This window comes from Macrosteles quadrilineatus, unplaced genomic scaffold (assembly GCF_028750875.1).
Source record: "Macrosteles quadrilineatus isolate MER2022 unplaced genomic scaffold, UCM_ALF_1.0 Scaffold_4__1_contigs__length_99947679, whole genome shotgun sequence".
NCBI classification, from domain to species: Eukaryota; Metazoa; Arthropoda; class Insecta; order Hemiptera; family Cicadellidae; genus Macrosteles; species Macrosteles quadrilineatus.
In genome coordinates, this window is record NW_026542597.1 from 66,112,069 (window position 1) to 66,134,267 (window position 22,199).

General features: G+C 35.0%; 2 protein-coding genes across 12 annotated transcripts in view; one reads left to right on the forward strand and one right to left on the reverse strand.

The window, feature by feature from the left end:
• The window catches only part of LOC128991291 (protein transport protein Sec16A), a 63,625-nt gene extending 57,797 nt beyond the window's left edge, over positions 1-5,828 (reverse strand). For all 11 annotated transcript variants that reach the window (XR_008490627.1, XR_008490626.1, XM_054414057.1 and 8 more), the window contains exons 1-2: positions 5,552-5,828; positions 2,583-2,699 (exon numbers count right to left, since the gene is read on the reverse strand). Coding sequence is in view for 9 of the 11 variants with exons in the window: in XM_054414057.1 (XP_054270032.1) it covers positions 2,583-2,678 (96 nt within the window). In the remaining 2 variants the exon portion in view is untranslated. The remainder of the gene's footprint in view (positions 1-2,582; positions 2,700-5,551) is intronic.
• Positions 5,829-6,341: 513 nt separating this feature from the next.
• On the forward strand, positions 6,342-21,228 carry LOC128992193 (vesicle-trafficking protein SEC22b). The gene is made up of 5 exons (XM_054415657.1): positions 6,342-6,614; positions 11,440-11,549; positions 17,556-17,716; positions 19,750-19,896; positions 20,783-21,228. The coding sequence occupies exons 1-5, from the start codon at positions 6,540-6,542 to the stop codon at positions 20,929-20,931; spliced, it is 642 nt and encodes a 213-aa protein (XP_054271632.1). The 5' UTR covers positions 6,342-6,539; the 3' UTR covers positions 20,932-21,228.
• The last annotated feature ends 971 nt before the right edge of the window (positions 21,229-22,199 follow it).

Genomic DNA, 22,199 nt, shown 5'->3' on the forward strand with positions numbered 1-22,199 from the left:
ATTGCAAACCAAGCTTATATTCTCGTGATTGCAGAAAGTGTGTGCAACGATTGCAGGGTCAATCATTCTCGATTTTGCTGCGATTAAGAGTTCCAGGAATCATTCATGATTTCCTTGGGACGCTCCTGTTTTAGTACCATGGTATATTCATGGTTTCTCCACAACTGCGGAAGATTTTTATGATTTTGTCATGACCGTAAGCACAAGAGAAATTCACAATAGCATTGCAATCATGGCAGACGTTGTTTGCCACGACCATAGGAGACACGATTACTCCGTAAGCACAGGTGAAGTTCACAATTTCATTGCAATCACGAAAAATATTGTATTTTGTACATTGATTATGGAATATAAATTTTGTCAACAAAGCTTTCCAAATCTGAGAAAATTTGGCCGGACGTGAAGGTTAAACCTATTTTTCCCCTACCTGAAGTAAAAGTCTGGCCCACAGACCTCTTGTACTAACTGAAACACTCTGTTTAACTCTATACAGGTCAGAAATAAAATTTGATTCAAGACTTTACAACAGAACACTAGCAACCACTCAGGAATGATACGATTAGGTGGTACACTTACAATTGGGTGGTCAAAGACAAATCGGGGAACTGGAATGGGAGTCTTTGGACCCGGAACCATAGATCAGGAGCCGATGGGTCATTCTACCAGCATAAAGCTAAGGTTGGAGCCATTAAGAGGTGTGCTCAGTTTAACTTAAATAAATGGTAGGCCTATAAGGATAGACACACTGTCTGCCATTTGAGCTCTGAGCTCATCTGTTATTAGATCTACAAAGGTATGGAACTGTCAGCAGAGCCTAAACTGTCTAGGCTAGGACAGAGCAAAAGATTGTTCCTCCACTAGGATCCTGGCTGGGCACCAAAGCGTGGAGAGTAATGAGGGGGCAGATAAGCTGGCGAGAGAAGGAACAATAATCCTTTTGTGGGGCCAGAACCAGGCTGTGCACTGGAAGATGCCCTCTTCAAAAGGAAGCATAAAGAGGAATAGAAGGCAACAAGATCAAAGAGTTTGGAGAGCTCTTCCACGATGTAGGCAAGCCATAGGCTGAAGAAAATTGTTAAGACTGCTAACAGGATTTCTGATTGGACATTGCAGATTAAGAGCAAACCTTAGGAGAATGTTAATAATAATAATAATAAATCTTTATTTGTCGTAAAAATACAAAGGTATCATTGACAAAGTCATAAGATGCAATGCAACTGCCAGGTCATACAAGTATTTTTCCCCTTTTAAAACTATCTTCAGTAATAGCCCAATATTGAGGAAAGAAAAATATATTGAAAAATGTACATAACAAGTTAAAAGGGTACAATTACAGATTAGAAACTGCAACTGCTAAAAAGAAAAAATAACAAAGAATACTACACCTAAAACTGGACATCTTTACAACTGTAAAAATCGCCCAGTTTATAAAAGGGGTGTCCCACAACCACAAGTAAAGCTTATTTTTTAATTATTTTTTTCATTCTGTTTATTTTTAAGTGAATTAGTGTTGGTTCTGTCAATCAGGGAGAGGCCCCAAAGCAGTTGGCAGTTTATGAGACATCAGCAGCTGCAAGAGGGCTAAGGGTCTATAACTCTTTATAAAGTAAACAAATAGGAATACACCCCTGTGATAACCTTGTCAGATATTGGATTTTGTCAAAGAATTAGAGCAAGGGGCAGGCCTACTCCAAGGAGGACTGACAAATATAAGGGGGACACAATAGATCTTCTATGTCGCAGTGTATCCTTTTCCAATAAACAGCATCAGGACCACAGAACATAACGTTTCTTCCACCAGACTGAATAGTATGGGCATTCTTTGCAATTTATTATTGGTTAAAATCAAGTGATGTTTACAGTGTGATAATATAATGAAAGCAGTCAATTTTGAGCTGGCAATGATTGGTTGGTCATCCCAAGAAGTTACTATAGCCAGTAACTTCAGTGTGGAATTATGAATATGTTAGCCTAGGCGTCAAAAAAGGAGAGCTAGATTAAGACCAAATTATCTCGGGTAAGTATTTCAACACTTTCGAGACAAATTGAATAATTTACAGCCGTCATACCAGTAACCTATCAACTTGGAAACTGAGTAATATTGAACAATATTTTTGGAGCCTTTTGTGAAGTGTTGTTATGAATATAAGTTATGAATATAAGAGTTTTCCACGTACTCGAAGAATTAACAAATTCATTGATTTATCATGAACTTTATAAGTTAAAGGTTCACTAAATAAGGGCTATCTCTTTCTCACAGTATTCTAACTGTCATGTTAAAATATTAAAGTGTGACCAATACTAAACAAATACCTGGAATTAACCCTGGAGAACTCACATGGTGATCAAAACGGCCAGGTGGGTATTATTTTCAATTGTTAAATAAATATTCATAAAAAACTATTAATCCATGGTTTTATCTTGTAGTAGAAAAATTACCAATTTAATAGCAGAATAAAGTTGTTTTATTGATTCTGGTAAAAGACTTGAGTGAACCTCATCTTTTCTCATAAATAGTGAGTTATCCAGTGATAAATAAGCCCAGAAGGAAAAATTCCAAGATTTTTAACAAACTAACTTACCGCAGGATTTCGAGAATATGGGTTAGAATTTGAGTTGTTATTGAACTGGTCTCCGGCAGATGGTCTAGATGGTGGACGAGGATTTGCTGGCCACATTTTTAAACCTTTGATCTAAAGCTGCAATAAGACAAAATAATTATTGACAGTTTATTGATAGCATACACATACTTTAGGTTTCATATTATCATAGAAAAAAATAATTAAATATAGACTGTCAGCCGTACAGTGGTTACCATAATTACCATAGGTTCTGGCGCACACCACTGGAGTAGTTACGTAGCGCGTAGGCCGTAACTACATAGCACTCCCAGCGGTGTGCGCCAGAACCTATGGTTTACTGCAGCACAGCTGACGATCTATATTTAATTCTTTTTATCTATGATATTATTCATCTGCACCTACTTTTCTGAAAATTACCTCTAGATTTGCCAAAATCAGTAGTTGACCAAGGCATAAATTCAGCAACAATACAGCTGGTTTCTGGATACAGAAAAAGGTTATCGGTGCAATATTTACAGCTCTAACTTATTCTATAATCAATTCACATTATCATCAAGCTATTCACTTATATAGCCTATGTTTCAAAATATCAGTTTAAACATATTTTCAAATACGTTAACGTTACTATGGTAAGAGGAAGGCTTTACCTCACTGCAATGGTAAGTTAGATCGCAGATTCCAAAACTGTCTCGATTCCAATTTTTAAGTAAAAATAGCAAAAGTTTATTATTTTTAAAAAAAGATTTATATAGATAGCGTAATGTAACATAAGTGAACAAACAACGTATATCTAACATTTGGGTTTGCCTATATACAAGGAACCAATCTTAAGTTACTAATATTATAAATGTGAAAGTTTGTATGTTTGTTTGTTTGTGTGTTTGAAGTTCAATCACGCATAAACCACTGGACGGATTGGGCTGAAATTTGGCATGATGATAGCTTACATTCCCGATTAACATATAGGCATATTCTTATCTCAAAAATCCTTTCGGGCTCCGCCCCAGTGGCTCTGTAATTCCCCATGTTAACCTTATGAGTACAGTAGTAATGTGGACTGGAAGGGTGCCGAGTTTGTGAAATGCCGGGTTATCGGGAACTAGGGTTAAAAATAAGAACAATACAATTTTTAAGCTTTTTAACCGCCTTTTTTATTTATATTTATATTACAAGTCAGTATTAAGTCATCAGATATATTGTAGCTTACTTACAACAAATCCTTGGTACGAGTAGTGAATGATTTGACTTGAGCTGGCTTGAGTCCATGTTTAGGCCTAACTCAGACTCAAAAAATCACTAGTTTTCTGAGGTGTTGATGGCCGAGTTATCCAGACTGCCGGGTTATCGAGTGCCGAGTTTGCGGGACTCTACTGTATTCATATTTAAAGGGAATTAAAGAATTTAGTCAGCTGTTTCAACTAAAAAAGTTGGTTCTATGATATGGAAAGCATTAAAACGTTGTAAGATTTACCAACAGGGTGCAGCACTATATTTTTTTTGCATTTATGAAAACAGCTAATTTGAACTAAGCAGCAACAAAAAACTGTGATTCTCAATGAGAACTGTCAAAGTAGGATTGTTTACAGTTATGTTTATGTTTTTTCATCTTATGAATAACTAGCTGTACCCGCGGGCTTCGCCCCGTTTAACTTCATAAGTATTCTCATGGCTCATTCACGTCCTGGTTGAAGTTCGTTCGCTACGCTCACTCACCTTTTGGTTAGAAATTAGCTGTTGTCATAAATTAAAAAAAAATTAATAGTGCTGCACCCTGTTGGTAATCCTTGTAACTTTTATGCTATTGCACATCATAGAACAGAACCAACTTGTTTAATTGAAACAGCTGTTAAGATTCATGAATTCCTTTTAAATATGAAAAATCATAAGATTAACATGGGGAACTACAGAGCAACTGGGGCGTAGCCCGAAACGGTTTTTGAGATAAGAATATGCTTTAATGTTAATCGGGAATGTGAGCTATCATCATGCGAAATTTCAGCCCAATCCGTCCAGTAGTTTATGCGTGATTGAGCAACAAACACACGTACACAAACATACACACAAACTCACAAACTTTCAGATTTATATTAGTAAGATTTGTGATTGGTATTTTGCGAATTGTTGATAATTTATTTTTCTCTATTGTTTAGGTGAAGTGGTAGAACATTATGGCGTTGGTAGATGTGTAATAGGCTACTATAGAATACTGTAAATTTAAAAAAGCAAATTTTATCAAACTGTGTCCTCCCTTATTGCAAACGCAAAGCTTGAGTATAACTGCAATAAGCATTTTATACTTATATTCCAACTCCATACGAAGGACGGGTACTCTGCTAGTAGTTAATATGTTTCAATACAAAATGTAAGGTATGTATGGTAATTGTATGGTATGTGTTACCTCTCGCACCTGAGTTTCCCGTGTGCCGTCTGTTCTGTATTGTTTTCTGTTATCAACTTATTTGTATATTTTGTTAGTCTAATTTAAGTTTTATGTGTTTCATTAAGCTAGGAACTGTGTAGGCCCCTACTGGTCCCCAAAAAAAACTCTGTGGCAGAGACATCTCTTGTGTTTTAAAATCAAAGTCACCAGGGAAGGGTTGATGTAAGTTACCTAGGCTTAAATTAAGATTAAATTAACTTAAGTTAACCCTGACATTGTTAACTAATTAAGTTAAAGCTTACTCTTAGGTAGCCTACCAATAGCATTGTTTTAGTTTCAATGAGAACATTATTAACCACATAATAAAAACATCATTCCCGGGCCTTAAACTATATTTTAAGTGATGTTATTTAGCAGAGGCATTTTAGGTAGCCTAGGCCTACATAAGTTAAATTGTGTCCGTTTTACACAGAACTTTTTTTAGTAGGCCTAGGCTAGATAATTCACTTAACTGTGAGAATTATATTTTTAAAAGCCAAAGTTTCAAATTACTCAGGAAAAGAAAGTAACGACATTGTGTATTACATACCTTCAACTTCCTACGAAATCACAATCCATTCACAACCATTTCATTTTCACATAAGACCTAATAACTTGATTTCACAAAATGCCAACACATATGGAACAGAAAAAGTTCGATTCCTATGATAAAATTTATGAAACACTCTTCCCGCACAAATAAATTGGAGTTGAATATATTTTTTACATTTAATTCAACTACAAACACTTAACATTTAACTTTAATATCATAATTTTCTCTAACAATTCTTAATAACCTACACTATACTATAAACGTCACTCGAAAATTTTCTTCTGCATTTTCTTCTGCATTTTCTTCTGCTGATGTTCTACTTCTACTTCTTCTAGTGTTCTGCACTTTGGCATTTCACTTCTCAGGTGATAGCATCAAAGACATGTAAACGCGAATTGACCAACTACACCAGTAACGCATATATTTTATGGTATTATGAGTAATGTCAACACCTAGTTGAATTAGTCATCATCATAGATAAAACGGTTTTATCTTAATTCTTGTCTATGGTTTTATCTATGATAAAATCAACATGTAGGTCTTCTCTCAATGCAAAACCAAAACAATGGATTAAAACAGATTGGTTTGATTTGATTTGAACAACAATTGGATTAATAAGAATCATATTTAGCCAGAATTGTTAATTGTTAATTGTAATTGATTTTCATAGACCTTGTGATAAAACCATTGGCCGTTCGGCGTTCATTGTAGTTGGTCTTTGAAGTTACCTTTGCAGGTGATTTGAAAACGAAATCAAAATGACAGTGATAATTCAAGTCGACGTGTACGTTCGTTGTCATCGGCGATTCAGCTGTCTGCTTGGATTTTGAGTTGATGTCTTCTATCAAAACTGTTGAAATCTTGGTTTGAGGTTAACTGTGAAAGCTGTAGTTTAATAATTCCTTAAACCTACTAGAAATAATGTTGTGAGGTGGTTTTAGATTACAAGTTAAAGTTAATTGTTAAAGAAAATCACAGCTCCAAGATGGTGTTAATGACTATGATAGCTCGCATACACGATGGCCTGCCTTTAGCAGCGACTATGCAAGATGATGAACAGGTTAGCAAATAATTTTATGATGGAGAAAAACGTTGCAGTAACTTATTTTTAATTTTGGCAGTACTTGAATAAGTTTCTGACCACCGGAAAAGCCTGTTCTATATCAAAGCTAGATAATCCCTTGCCCTTCTTAATCTGATTCCTGAAAAATTAACTAGGCTAGGCTCTCTTGAACCCTAGTAGCTCAGGCTTATCTACCTGTAGGAGATACACAAACACATGTAAAAATGGATGCTGATCTATTAAAAATGATATCTGTTCCTACCATTGACTATGTATGCCGGTTGAGTAACAACGACGATTCATCAAAATGAAAAAATGACACCATATGCTTTTGATCTTAATGCTCACGGTGTCTTGAGATACATTAACTTACCACTTACCACACTGTTTGTCCAAATTTTTTGTGATAGTAGATTTATCTAATCTTGGATATTATTGTGAACGTTAAACATCTGGAATCTGTCCCCATCCACGGGTAAGACAGTACTTAAATCTGGGGCGGGTGGCGTCGTCCTGTAATCCAGCTACTAGGAGGTCATGAATTGTGGATATTTATAGGCATGCACTGTGGATGCGATACTCCTTGGTGTGGATTAACGTCCGCACGAGTGAGTACTACGACTATCCGCAGTACTATCCTGATAATTAGCTAGACCAATTCGTATATAGGCCTACCAAGGAAAATATGTGGTTCGGATTCCACTATAAGCTGTAGGTCCCTTAGTTGCCATTAGCTGTATGGGCTATTAATTAACCAGCTGTGTCTAAGGCACTAACAAGACTACAAGATCGCGCCACTCACCCTACACTCATCTCCATGACATACTTGGCTTAAAATACCTACTTTGTATGGTCGCCATTTAATAAGAAAGTATTAAAGTAAAAAAAAACTGGAAAAAACACAAACCCCAAAATGCCAAAGTTAGATAAATAATATAAGAACCACCCACAGAACAATAACTTATTGGTAAAAAGAAAAGCCCTTAAGTGAATCAATATGATAAACTTAGTAGGCCTAGGCCTATCACAATTAATTAGTGTAGATAGGCTAAGTTACATGCACACCCAGTGATAAGTAGGGTTCAGTTCTGCAGATAACATACAGTATATTATGGGATGAAATTATATCGTCAAATAATATCATCTGTTACTATTATGGGTCTATTCAAGAGGAGGGCTGCCTGTCATTCTTTTACAGCACACTGCAGCAAATAAGTTAAAAAGTTAGTTTAGATAAGTTTTTTAGCCTAATAACTTAATTATGACAAATAAAATATCATTTACAAAATTTGACCTTTTTATGAACTTTGGTGAGTCGGTGGCTCAGTTGGTAGCGTCACAGACTTTAAGCCCAAGGCAGTGATGTCGTGGGTTCGTATTCTGGTCACTGCCACAAACATTTTATCAGTAGGCCTACAGTTAACCTTTTTACTGTACCAGCTCACCCCTTGCTTTGCTGGATACGTTCCACGCACAGATCTGTAGTCTGTGTGGACGGGCAAATGCAAGGTTAAAAGAGGCTGCCAACCTTTTATATATATAAAAAAAAAAAACAGGTAAAAGAAGACACAAGTAAAATAAACGTCATTGTAGATCTCATTACCAAATTAGACAACATATAGAACTTGTTTTTATAAATGTTACCTTGTTTGTTATTATCATAAACTAAACTAAATCCTTTCCTATACTCTAATACGAGCAATGTTTGCTTGTATGTATGTATGCTTGCACCAAGATCTCGAAAACGGCTACGAAGATTTTCTTCAAATGTTGTAAATAGTTTATTTATGGCCTAAAAACGAGTTTACTGCAGTTAGAACTGCCAACAAAAATCTAATTGCATAGAAAAATGAAACTGAAAGTCAGATGTTTTTAACATTAGTCTTATTGGTTGCTAAGTAACCATGTTAGTTGAATTGAATAACAAGGAAAAAGTAAACAAAAGACTTGTAAGTAGTCTATCCACAGTATACTAGCAATTACAAATACAGTAGGGAAAAACATCAGTTACTATTGAGCAAAGATTTTACTGAAAATTGCTCGATACATTGTAGCAGGACTTTTTTTATCTATGATTGTAGTAAAGGCTAGCAGTGTGGAACTGTTTATGACGATTAGATTAGGGTATCTGCAATCCTTAAATGCCGTTGGAAGAGAGGGAAACAGGTCCGCGACGTAGGAAGTGGTAAAGGAAGTAGTAAATTCAAGTACGGTAGTCCGGAGTGTGGGAACTGTTTATGACGATTAGATTAAAGTATCTGCAATCCTAAAATGTTATGGGAAGGGAGGGAAACAGGTCCGCGACGTAGGAAGTGGTGAAGGAAGTAGTAAAGGTGAGCAGTCTGGAGTGTGGGAACTGTTTATGACGACTAGATTAAGGTATCTACATTCCTAAAATGCTATGGGAAGGGAGGGAAACAGGTCCGCAACGTAGGAAGTGGTGAAGGATTGTAGTAAAGGCGAGCAGTCTCGAGTGTGGGAACTGTTTATGATAATTAGATTAAGGTATCTGCAATCCTAAAATGTTATGGGAAGGGAGGGAAACTCAGGTGCGCGACGTAGGAAGTGGTGAAGGAAGTAGTAAAGGTGAGCAGTCCGAATTGTAGGAACTGTTTATGATAATTAGATTAAGGTATCTACAAGCCTAAAATGCTATGGGAAGGGAGGGAAACAGGTCCGCGACGTAGGAAGTGGTGAAAGAAGTATTAAAGGCGAGCAGTCTGGAGTGTGGTAACTGTTTACGACGATTAGATTAGGGTATCTGTAATCCTTGAATGCCGTTGGAAGGGAGGGAAACAGGTCCGCGACGTAGGAAGTGGTGAAGGAAGTAGTAAAGGTGAGCAGTCCGAATTGTAGGAACTGTTTATGATAATTAGATTAAGGTATCTACAATCCTAAAATTTGCCATGAGAAGGTAGGGAAACAGGTCCGCGACGATGGAAGTGTTGAAGGAAGTATTAAAGTCAAGCAGTCCGGAGTGTGGGAACTGTTTATGATAATTAGATTAAGGTATCTACAAGCCTAAAATGCTATGGGAAGGGAGGGAAACAGGTCCGCGACGTAGGATGTGGTGAAGGAAGTAGTAAAGGCGAGCAGTCTGGAGTGTGGGAACTGTTTATGACGATTAGATTAAGGTATCAACATTCCTAAAATGCTATGGGAAGGGAGGAAAACAGGTCCGCAACGTAGGAAGTGGTGAAGGAAGTAGTAAAGGCGAGCAGTCTCGAGTGTGGGAACTGTTTATGACGATTAGATTAGGGTATATGCAATGTTTAAATGCCGTTGGAAGGGAGGGAAACAGGTCCGCGACGTAGGAAGTGGTGAAGGAAGTAGTAAATTCAAGTACGGTAGTCCGGAGTGTGGGAACTGTTTATGACGATTAGATTAAGGTATCTGCAATCCTAAAATGTTATGGGAAGGGAGGGAAACTCAGGTCCGCGACGTAGGAAGTGGTGAAGGAAGTAGTAAAGGTGAGCAGTCCGAATTGTAGGAACTGTTTATGATAATTAGATTAAGGTATCTACAAGCCTAAAATGCTATGGGAAGGGAGGGAAACAAGTCCGCGACGTAGGATGTGGTGAAGGAAGTAGTAAAGGTGAGCAGTCCGAATTGTAGGAACTGTTTATGATAATTAGATTAAGGTATCTACAATCCTAAAATGCCATGAGAAGGTAGGGAAACAGGTCCGCGACGATGGAAGTGTTGAAGGAAGTATTAAAGTCAAGCAGTCCGGAGTGTGGGAACTGTTTATGATAATTAGATTAAGGTATCTACAAGCCTTAAATGCTATGGGAAGGGAGGGAAACAGGTCCGCGACGTAGGAAGTGGTGAAGGAAGTAGTAAATTCAAGTACGGTAGTCCGGAGTATGGGAACTGTTTATGACGATTAGATTAAGGTATCTGTAATCCTAAAATGTTATGGGAAGGGAGGGAAACAGGTCCGCAACGTAGGAAGTGGTGAAGGAAGTAGGAAAGGTGAGCAGTCCGAATTGTAGGAACTGTTTATGATAATTAGATTAAGGTATCTACAAGCCTAAAATGCCATGGGAGGGAGAGAAACAGGTCCGCGACGAAGGAAGTGTTGAAGGAAGTAGTAAAGTCAAGCAGTCCGGAGTGTGGGAACTGTTAATGACGATTAGATTAGGGTATCTGCAATCCTAAAATGCCGTTGGAAGGGAGGGAAACAGGTCCGCGACGTAGGAAGTGGTGAAGGAAGTAGTAAAGGTAAGCAGTCCGGAGTGCGGGAACTGTTAATGACGATTAGATTAGGGTATCTGCAATCCTTAAATTCCGTTGGAAGGAAGGGAAACAGGTCTGCGACCTAGGATGTGGTGAAGGAAGTAGTAAAGGTGAGCAGTCTGGAGTGTGGGAACTGCTAATGGGGATTAGATTAGGGTATCTACAATCCTAAAATGCCATGAGAAGTGAGGAAAACAGGTCCATAACGTAGGAAATGGTGGAGGAAGTAGTAAGGCTGGCAGTGCAGAGTGTGGGAACTGTCTGTGGCATTTATGTATCTGGAATTCTAAAATGGTGTAGGGATGGAGGGCAAACAGGTCCACAACGTAGGGAGTGGTGAAAGAAGTAGTAAAGGTAAGCAGTGTGGAGTTTGGGAGTGGATTAATGTATCTGCAATACTAAACTGCTTTTAGAGTAAACTAATGATTTTCCCCTCCCCAGGTACTCATAATCTAAACTGAAGTAACCTAACCTAACCGCTTTACTCAGATGGCACAACGCAGATGATTAATGAAATAGAATTAAAAATGTCTTACAAGGTATTCAGTTCATTCAACACTAAAAAGGTTAATACATTTTTCAGTCTGGACGCAGTATTCTTGAGTATCAGAACCAAGCCAAACTTCTATTCAGGAAGTTAAGCGCACAAAGCCCTCCACAGTGTACCATAGAAACAGGACCTTATTATTTCCAGTAAGTATCTCAAAACTACTTATGTAAACTAGCCTACTTTAAAACTAATACTATTTTTTTAAGTAGCTTCTTTAAACACATATATTGCTATAGCCTAATATTGATATAATGTAGGCCTACAAATCTTACTGATATTATAAATCTGAAAGTTTGTGAGTTTGTGTGTATGTTTGTGTGTGTGTTGCTCAATCACGCATAAACTACTGGACGGATTGGGCTGAAATTTGGCATGCTGATAGCTCACATTCCCGATTAACATTAAAGCATATTCTTATCTCAAAAACCCTTTCGGGCTCCGCCCCAGTGGCTCTGTAGTTCCCCAAGTTAATCTTATGATTTTTAATATTTAAAAGGAATTAATGAATCTTAACATCTGTCTCAATTAAACAAGTTGGTTCTGTTCTATGATATTCAACAGCATAAAAGTTACAAGGATTACCAACAGGGTGCAGCACTATTAATTTTTTTTTAAATTTATTACAACAGCTAATTTCCAACCAAAAGGTGAGTGAGCATAGCGAACGAACTTCAACCTTGAGGCGAGTTAGCGTAGCGAACGAGCTAACCTGAAGGCAAGTGAGCGCAGCGAACGAGCTCCAACCTAAAGGTGAGTGAGCGTAGCGAACGAACTTCAAGCAGGACGTGAATGAGCCATGCGAATACTTATGAAGTTAAACGGGGCGAAGCCCGCGGGTACAGCTAGTATTATATAAATATAGGGTAGTTAAGCTTAGAGATGGCTAATATTAAATAACAACTCTAAAATTAGTTATACTTCTAAGACATAACAAAAAAATAAAATAAAATAAAATTGCAATCTATATATATAATACGCTAAGCCGATTTTTGTGAACAGAACTCCTCCCTCATTTTTGGACCGATTTTAATGATTAAAGTGTCAAAAAAATGGCCCTGATCTGTAGTTTTGCAAAGTGTTTTTAATTTTTTTAAATCTTTATTAGTTTGGACAGGATCTTCAATCAAAGTTGAGTTTTCTCCCATAAGATTAACATGGGGGAATCTAAATATTTAATTGGAAACTTTGTCTCCACTAATTTGAGAGAACGGCTGGGCGTAGAAACTTGGTAGAGGTGTCCAAAGAAAGGTCTTGGTCTGTAGATGAGTTATCAAAAGAAAAACTAAGTAAATTCCCTTAGAGCTCTGCCCCAGAAGCCTTTAAAGATCCCTCCACAGATTTGTTTACATGTTGGCCATGTGGATAATACTTTTTAATGAAACAGCTGTTAATTTTTAAATCTATCTATATATTAATAGGCAAGCATGTTTCTTTAAAACCTTTTTTCTCAGCTCGTGTGCATCGTAGGGAAAATCTACGCATACCGTTAGAAAGCTATTTTCCTGTAGGTGTGCAGAATCCCTTTATACATTTAAATAGGCTCAAAGATAAGCGCAAACAATTAGTTTAAAAATTTGAAAAAATTAACATGGATCTTATGCGTTGCCATCCTGGTGACGAAATAACAACGAAATATAAACAGAAAATCAAAACAAATGGAAGAAACTCCAATCACATGTTTTATTATTAGTGTGGGGTGAAACATTAACATAAGTGAGTACATTACATATTTTTGGTCGAGTTTCGACCACTGGACATTACTCGTACTTATTTAACCCTAGATCTGGCGGTCATTTTATTCACCAGTGGCGGGTATATTTTGGCGCTTTTGTAGTGGTATCATATATTTTGCCACAGAACAATTATTTGTGAATATAAGTACACACATATATATATTTTCTATTTCAGTGATGAATTTAGAATATAATGATATAAAAATATTCTTTTTCTAGCAATGCGTTTAGGCGTAGTAGCAAAAGGTTTGCAAATTTTTGGATTATGCAAATTAGAAATTTCAAAAGCAACCCACAAGAAAACCACAAAATAATTTTTTACACATTTTATCTAAATGTAAAGTTTGTGTGAAATATGATTCCCTACGTAGAAATATCAATGTTTTTTAAATACTCATAAAAATAAAATTATAAAAAAATAAATTCTTCATACGTATTTTCTTTTTTGAAAAACTACCAAATTTATTTTTGTCACGTAGGAAATAATAGAATGCATCAACAAAAAATGAAATGATACTGTACAATAGGTAATAAAAAGATCTTTCTGAAAATATATAGTTATATTTAGTTGAATTCTAAAATGTCGGAGAAATTTACGTCGGAATGTATAATTTTGAAGATTTTTTTACAAAAACATAATATTTATGACATTTTTAAAAACAAATAAAATTTTTACAATCAACCTTATAGATTCACAAAGAATTGTAGGGAATGTATTGTAGTTTCAGAATATGTACTAATATTGTATACAATTTAATTGACAATCGCCAAAAACAGCTGTTTTTGTAGTCACGTGACCAAAACTTTCCACCGCCAAAATCTATTTTGAACTCTCTAGTTTTTCAAACTACCGTTTCTCGCTACATAATTCTCACTGAATAATGTTTTATGCATGAAAATGAATCCTCAGAATCTCATCTTTCTAATGGTATAAGATTTATTGCGTTTTAAAACTGTTTTCATATTTTAATAATAGAAAAACCCGACCCATGTCATCTTGGTCTATAATCGACCAGCGCCACTGAGAACTCACGTTTTAGTGGTCTAAAATCGACCAGCGCCAGATAGAGGGTTAATACGCAAGCAGATTTTTTGTGACAATTACTCCTCCGAAACTACTGAACCGATTGTCATGTTTTTGGTGTCATTGGAAAGAGCGTAACGTGAAGTTGTGCAGGAAACTTTCTTTTTAAGGAAATAATTAGAGAGTGAGGCCCTGGGGCCCATTAAAGTTTCATATTTCTCCATAAGGATAACATGGGAGATGATTTTTATTTACAGAAACATATGTTTGTTACTTGAAAATAGTCAAAGTCTACTACATAATAATTGCTGTGTGTTATGACTGTTAATGTATACTGCATTTCAATCAAGGATTGTGTACCTTAAAGTTTACCCATAATGGATCTTAACAGGCCCTACTTTGTTTTAATGCTGGGAATAGTAAAATTTAGTTGAAAATAAGTTACCATGATTTAGAAAACTTAACTATAATAATTTATGTATTTAAAATCACAAATCTTTGACATTATTAAATAATTTTAAATATAACAGCTGATTGACAAATCAAACAAATCATCTACTTCATGTGAATAATGTTGTTACACAAACATAGTTTTTTTAACCAATAACTTGAGTCTTTTTTACTTCTGGGTGTATTTTGAGTTTGCAATTATGAAAGCACCGAGCCAAGTAACTTTTATCTAATTTTCTTTATAAACTAACAGTATTAATGAATTAGTACATGAACTTGACAAGTTAGGTAATTAACTGTCAGTATGCCAAGGGGAAGAAGAGTGGGTCCTCGAAAACAGACAAAGGCGGAGGCACCCATCTAGAAAATCCAACTGAGTTTTTAAATATAGAGGTCAGTGGATTGCCAAGACACAGATTAGACTAATAAAAGGGGGCAGTGGTTTTATTGATGTGGAATATTAATACATAAAAAAGGGCCTCATTAATAGCACAAGGCTTCATGCGATCAGAATGGTTAACAACTTAATAGAATGTAAAGTCTTAACTGGGACAAGTGAGTGGGGACATATTTTGATTTCGAGGATAAAAATGTGCCCGTCTGAAACAAACTTAAGTTACCTTTTAAAATGGAAAGATGCTAATTTATGTTATCTTTGGCGTTTGCAGCACAAACCCTTTATTTAAAGATCAGCACTGTTCTTACCCAGATCAATTTCAGTCATGAGCAACTATATTGTATGTTGTTTTAAAGTAAGGCTACATCTTTTAATAGGATACGCATATTCATTACGGAAAATTCTGACCAGGGTAATCTTCCTGGAGGTAACTTTAAGACTAAAATCGTAGTATTCGTGGAAGTGCTTTTGTGTTAAAAATATTGTTTTTTTTTGTGTTTATTTTTAAAAGTATATTCTTCAAACAGCATTGTAAGACCCTCAAAATATGCTTCATAGGCCTATTGGTTTGATATGATAAAATGTTTTGTTAAATGTATTTTAAAAATCTTTAAAAAATAACTAGGAACACACTTGAACTTTAACACTTATTAATTTACTAAATATAATAGCCTACACATACAGCTAGAAAATGGCTGGACTGCTTCCCTTCTAAGGCTTTATTATTACTGTATTTAATTTTCGACGTCGAGTCAATATATAACAGGATGAATTTGTTTTCTAAATTCATATGTTATTTTGCGGGGCATTGAGCCGCACAGGTTCACTAGTTGTATTTTAAAGAACACACATTTATTTGGAGTTACTGAATTGTCCAAAAGAAGTATTTGCAATGTTATTTTCTGATTTTAAAATTGATTTTCTTCTGTATCATGTCATGTTTTGCAATATAACATAACGTTCCATTACAAAATCAGTGGAAAATCCTTTTATCACAGTAACTCTTACAGTTATTTCTTATTCAACTATCTTATATCTATTTTACGGGTTGGTGTCTGCCTTTTTCACTACTTTTCTTTTGCCTATATTTTATCATATTATTCTAGACAGATCATCATAGGTTCATGAGATTATTGTCAAAATCAAAATGTTTTCAATCATTGGGAAAATCTTCGATTGTGGAATACAATACAAAATAATACAAGTGCAGAAGGGCATGGTGCCAATTTGAGCCGTGTCCATATTTTGTTAAATTAATAGTAGTTTACAGCAACTGGATAAAACATTTTACAATATTTATATAGAAATATGTGTAGGATTTAGAAAGTCATTAAGCTGGAATACTGCAATATACAGCACACTTATATTTCTCCAACAGAAAATTCATCTGCAGAATAATTTTATTGTGCTCTTACCGTGTCTAATAACATCCAAACACAGAAACCTTGCCTAAAATGGTACCTATCTTGACAAATTATTTACAGTGGCCTATATTACTGACCATGGCCCACTGGGTTGGTAACATTATTGAAAATAACACGACATTTTGGCTGTAAAAAATGGCCTGATGAGTAAATACTATTTAAGCAGCTACTGTCATGACAGAAAGGTCATATTCCTTTTAAACTAGATCACATCATCCTTTATAAGATACGTTGATTACCAATATGTAAACGTCAATATATACGTAACAGCCAATTTACAGTATTTTTGCTTTTTGGAAATGTCCCATTGCTATGTCATTTGCATTATTTGTTGCCAATGAAGCCACCAAGACCATATAAATGAGGAGGCCCCTAACAGTTCAAGAATAAAAGCTAACTTCACTTCAAGTATTCCACTACACCTAACATTCCTTAGAGAGATTATTTTGACAACTTTAACTTTATGTTATTGATCAGGCTGAGACAACTAACTGACATCCCCCATGTCAAGGAATTCCAGCTTTAACAGTAACCCAACAACCAATTTCTCAAAACTGTGCTAGAAGGTTATTCATTAGCACAGAAACTGACGCGACGTGACGAAGGAAAAATCTAACTTACACTGTAACGGATATACCTCCCTTTGAAGTCAGAACGTGTGTTCCCAACAAACAGATATACTGTATATATATATTTTTCAAATAAAATCATAGATTAATCTGCATTACACTGATGAAAACGCGGAATTGTTTGACTACAAAAGATCCACCAATACGATTTTAAAACTATTTAATGGTACATCCAAAGGAAGAGATACCAGATAACATACTAATAATAACTCTTACACTTATTAGCCTTTAAACAATGCTAAATGCTCAAAATATGTATAATTTCACTCAATTTATCGCAGTTAGATGAATTAGCGTAAGCCTTGAAAGTACCGTCGATTTCGACGGGTTTCACCTAGTAAACAAATAAAATTACAAAACTTCACATTGGTTTTCTACATTAAAATTACGTTATATGTGTAGAATGTTACAGAAAGCCATACATGTGCCTAGGGGCCACTGAGGTCATAATCCGCCACTGTGCATTATTAATGAATCTAATATTGTTTCCAGCTATCTGATTGAACGAGATGTCTGCTACCTCGTGCTGTGTGAACGCAACTATTCCAAACGTCTGGCTTTCTCATACCTCGAGGATATTGCACAGGAGTTTTATTCCCAGTATGGAAAAAGAGTCAGTACAGTGTCCAGGCCATACACATTTATTGAGTTTGGTAAGTCCTTTTTTGTAGTGTGATTTATAGAACAAAGATTTTATTATTGTATAAAAATACAAAAAGGTAAAAGGTAAGGTGTTGGGGCATAGATTTTGGAAAAAAATATGAAAAATGATTGGTACATTTTTTTATTCTTAATCTATTGATATTATTTATTTTTTAAGGTTTAGACTAAAATAAAATATCATTTAATCATGATTCATTTTATATTTTTTTGTGTGCCTAGAGTGTAACTTAATGCATTGTTTCGAATATACTATTTTTGTTTACATTGGCTATTATGATATATTAATACTCAGAAATTATTTCTTTGGACGCAAAATAGGATTTAAGTTAAAAATCTATTTTTGTATATTTCTTGTTCTTGTAGTTTTTTGGGTTTTTCTGGCCCAATTAGCCAATTAGTCATTTTTTTACACTACCTACATATATTTAGTTTTGTTGAAGGAAAGGCTCTAGGCCAAGATTTTGAATCGCAGGATAAGGAAGATCTAACTTACCTTGAAAAATTATAGGTTGCCTAGCCCAACACACAAAAGACTAGAGACACTGATCACACAATATTTTGTCTCCTGGGGGGACTTTTTCAAGTTTAAAGAGAAAAGAGAGTGAAGAAAGTTAAACTGATGAAATTTGGTATAAACGTGTAAGCCTATATTTATTTGAACGAGTTCACAAACCAGCATGATCGGACCATAGGAACGGGTGTTTATGGGGGGTTTTATGGAGTAAAAATTGGGTTTTCCCATTTTTGACTAAGAAAAACATAAAATTTAGAAATATCTTTCCAAACCATTTTGTAGAAATTAAAAAACAAACAATTTAGTATATTGAAGCCTTATTATGCGCCTAATGGTTAGGAAAAAAATTCCAAAAAATTATAAACTTTAAATTCCGATGTTATTCTCATGGAGATAAGTATGTTGTAGTTTACTTGTTTATATATGAGCATATTTTTATCAAATTTGGAAAATGCATTTATTTGTTACTACAGTAGAACCCATCATATCCGGCCTTGGTTTTACCGGTCCTCTGTTTATCCGGCCCCTTCCAGGAAGCCAATATCAAAATGTTTTTCTCACAGCTTACGGACGTTTAGATGCAAGCACTAGTCTTTGTGACTGCTCAAGTCATCAAATAAATTGTTCTCACTATTTATCTGTTTATACATTTTTTGCTGTGTCACTATACTAAGTTGAGCTAGTAGGCCTAACCTTTGATCAGTTGGTTGATTATTTCCAAAGTAGGGTTAGTTAACAGTACAGTATATTATTAATTTTTGTATTTTACAAAATGGATAAAAATGTTGAATTGAAATCACATTCTGTGGTTGAAATGCATGTACCATTTAAGTCCTAATGATTTTCAAGTCCAATTTATAGTCATTTTTACCTTCATTAATAGTATTTGTTGCCTAGAATCATAATATTTATACGTTCTTCATTACTTAACCATTTTAACCTACAAATATTTTTTTTTTCTTATTACAAACATGTTTATTTTTTTTAATAATCCCAGAACAGACTGGAATGAGACTTTTCACTGCATATATTGATTACCTATTGTTATAACTGGTATGAATTATCATTTTCATTGTAGGTTGGTTTATCCAGCCAAATCGTTATCCGGCCAGGGGCTTGGTCCCGTGGTGGCCGGTTATGAGGGGTTCTACTGTAATCTATTTAAATTTTACAACCTAAGTACTCATTAAACTAATTATATTTAAATAGGGAATAAATGCGATATTTTTAAGCATACATTTGAGTGTAAATCCAATCAGAATCAGGCAAACGGAAATTTGTCAGGCTGCAGGTTTGCTGTGGCGGGGGTATTTTTGTATACTCTCTTCACTCCCTCTACACTTGACAAAGTCCTCCAAGAGGACAAAATATTTTGTGTTCAGTGTTTCTTATGTATGTTCTACCTATTCTTCTTCAAGGTAAGCTAGCTGCTATCCTCCTTAATCTAAAAGTCAAAAACTATGTTTATCTAAACAAATAAAATTACTTACCGTATCAATTTTATTTCAGACACATACATCCAAAAAGCCAAGAAGGTATTCACCGACTCGCGAGTGCGAAGAAATCTCAACTCTCTGAACACTGAGCTGCAAGATGTACAGAGAATAATGGTGCAAAACATTGATGATGTTTTACAGAGAGGAACTGTTTTATCAGGTAACAGAGTTGCTTTTTGTAGAAATTATGACAATTTTCTACAAGTGTATTGAAGCTGTTGCTCGTATTTACAGTATAGAAAGAACACGAGCAGCAAAAACAGCTGATCTAGAAGGAATTCGTGATCTATGAGGTTTGGACGTCTTGCGTCAAATATTGTATATTGGACGTCGAGATACAGTTCAAGAATTATATTTTGGACGTCGTGCAATGCATCCATTTAAAACACTTAGGGAAAAAATTAGTAGATTTTCCCTTGCTCTCTTGTGCTTGTTTATCATTTATTGTTATAATATAAATCAACTTTTACTGATTACTATTATTAGACTAATTTACAATATAAAAATGTTGTCATATTCTGTATGTGTGTATTTTTGTGTCGTAATGAAAAGAATTTTTCATAACTTGTAGCCTACTGAAAGTGGTATTCCGGCTCTAGGTCCAATTATTTCTGTTATTTCCTTTCCTTTTTATTGAAATTTAATGTTCATGTGTTCACCTTTGCCTCATACATGAAACTTCAGTAAAATGCCATTTATGGTATTGGCAGTGAAAAATACTAGGCTTATTGCAGAATTTTCTTAGTATACATACAAATCTGAATGTCCTAGGATTTTATATTCTAAATTCTAAACTATAGCGTATTACATGTATAATCACCTTTTACAGTTTTGAAAACTAAAATGAAATATTATTATGGCAGGTCTACACTCAGCTACTTATTTAAATGGGTTACTTTTGAATTACAAATCAGCTACTGTGATTTTTCTGGATATATTTTTATACGGATAGAAGCCAAGGGTCTACTCTAATAGGTGCCCAAAAGTCAACGCTATTTAATTATAACGTGTATCATATTTCATTAGCTCTTCTTTCTGATTTCCAGAGCTGGACACCAAAGCACAAAATCTCTCAATACTTTCACAGAAGTACAAGAAGGATGCGACGTATCTCAACATGAAGTCCATGTACATGAAGGCAGCTGCGGGCGCCGTCGTCGTCTTTGTTTTCATCATGTACTTCTGGATCCTTTGAATCACGGATCTAGCTACATATAAGCTAATACCTACAGATCATAATCACAATTCCCTTATACTCCTGTGGAGTAACTTTTACATTTATTTCAATTCATATTTTTACTTACTGTATTGTGTTGTCTGTCAAGATCAAGATGTATTTTATTAATTTATTAATACATATTCTGCTTATTTATACATTTTTCTTTCCATAGCTTAAGTTTTTTGGGTGTTGAAGCCCAGTTAGGACTAATGTAAATGTTGAAGTTGTTATGTATATATTGTGCTGTTTGTATTAAACGGGATGAGTATTTTCCATTATTCACTTATTTCTCCTAGTGATTGTTTTTAAGTTTATAAATAACTCTAGAAAAATGTAAAGCAATGTTGATATTAATTTTAATAATTAATTGAAGATGGTTTTGGTGCTTCCAGGCTGTAGAAAATCCCAGCATGCCAACCCCTGAGGCCAATGTTAATTTTTTGGCTATTTTAATTTGTAAAGGGATTCTGCACATCTACAGGAAAATATCTTTCTAACTTTCTAACAGTAATACAGTAGAACCCCTGATATCCGGCCTTGGTTTTACCGGTCCTCTGTTTATCCGGCCACTTCCAGGAAGCCAATATCAAAATGTTTTTCTCAAAGCTTACAGACGTTTAGATGCAAGCACTAGTCTTTGCGACTTGTCTGAGCTAAACTATTTATCTGTTTGTTTAAATACATTTTACTGTGTCACTAAACTCAGTTGAGCTAGGCCTAACCTCTAAACAGTTGGTTGATTAATTACAAATGGGGATTGGGAAATTAATCCTTTGTATTTATTTCACAAAATAGATAAGAAAGTTGAGTAGAAATGTATTTACTATTTAGGTCCTAAAAATTTCATTGCCGATTTATTGTAATTTACTTACATTATTTAATAGTTTTTGTTACCTGAAATATTAATTCTCGTATTTTCATTCGTTTACAACTTTAACCTACAAATAAATAATTTTTTTTATTTGTACGAACATGTTAATTCTTCTAAAAATAATCCTAGAATAGACTTAAATGATACTTTTGACAGCATGTATTGATTAAATATTATTAGGTATGAATTATTTTCATTTTCATAGTTGGTTGGTTAATCCGGCCAAATCGCTATCCGGCCAGGGGCTTGGTCCCGTGGTGGCCGGATATGAGGGGTTCTACTGTATATAGATTTTTCCAGCTTTCAGCAGCAATTTGTGGCGATTAAAATAGAATAATGAAGTAAACTGTTTCTATGGAAACTAATTAGTGGT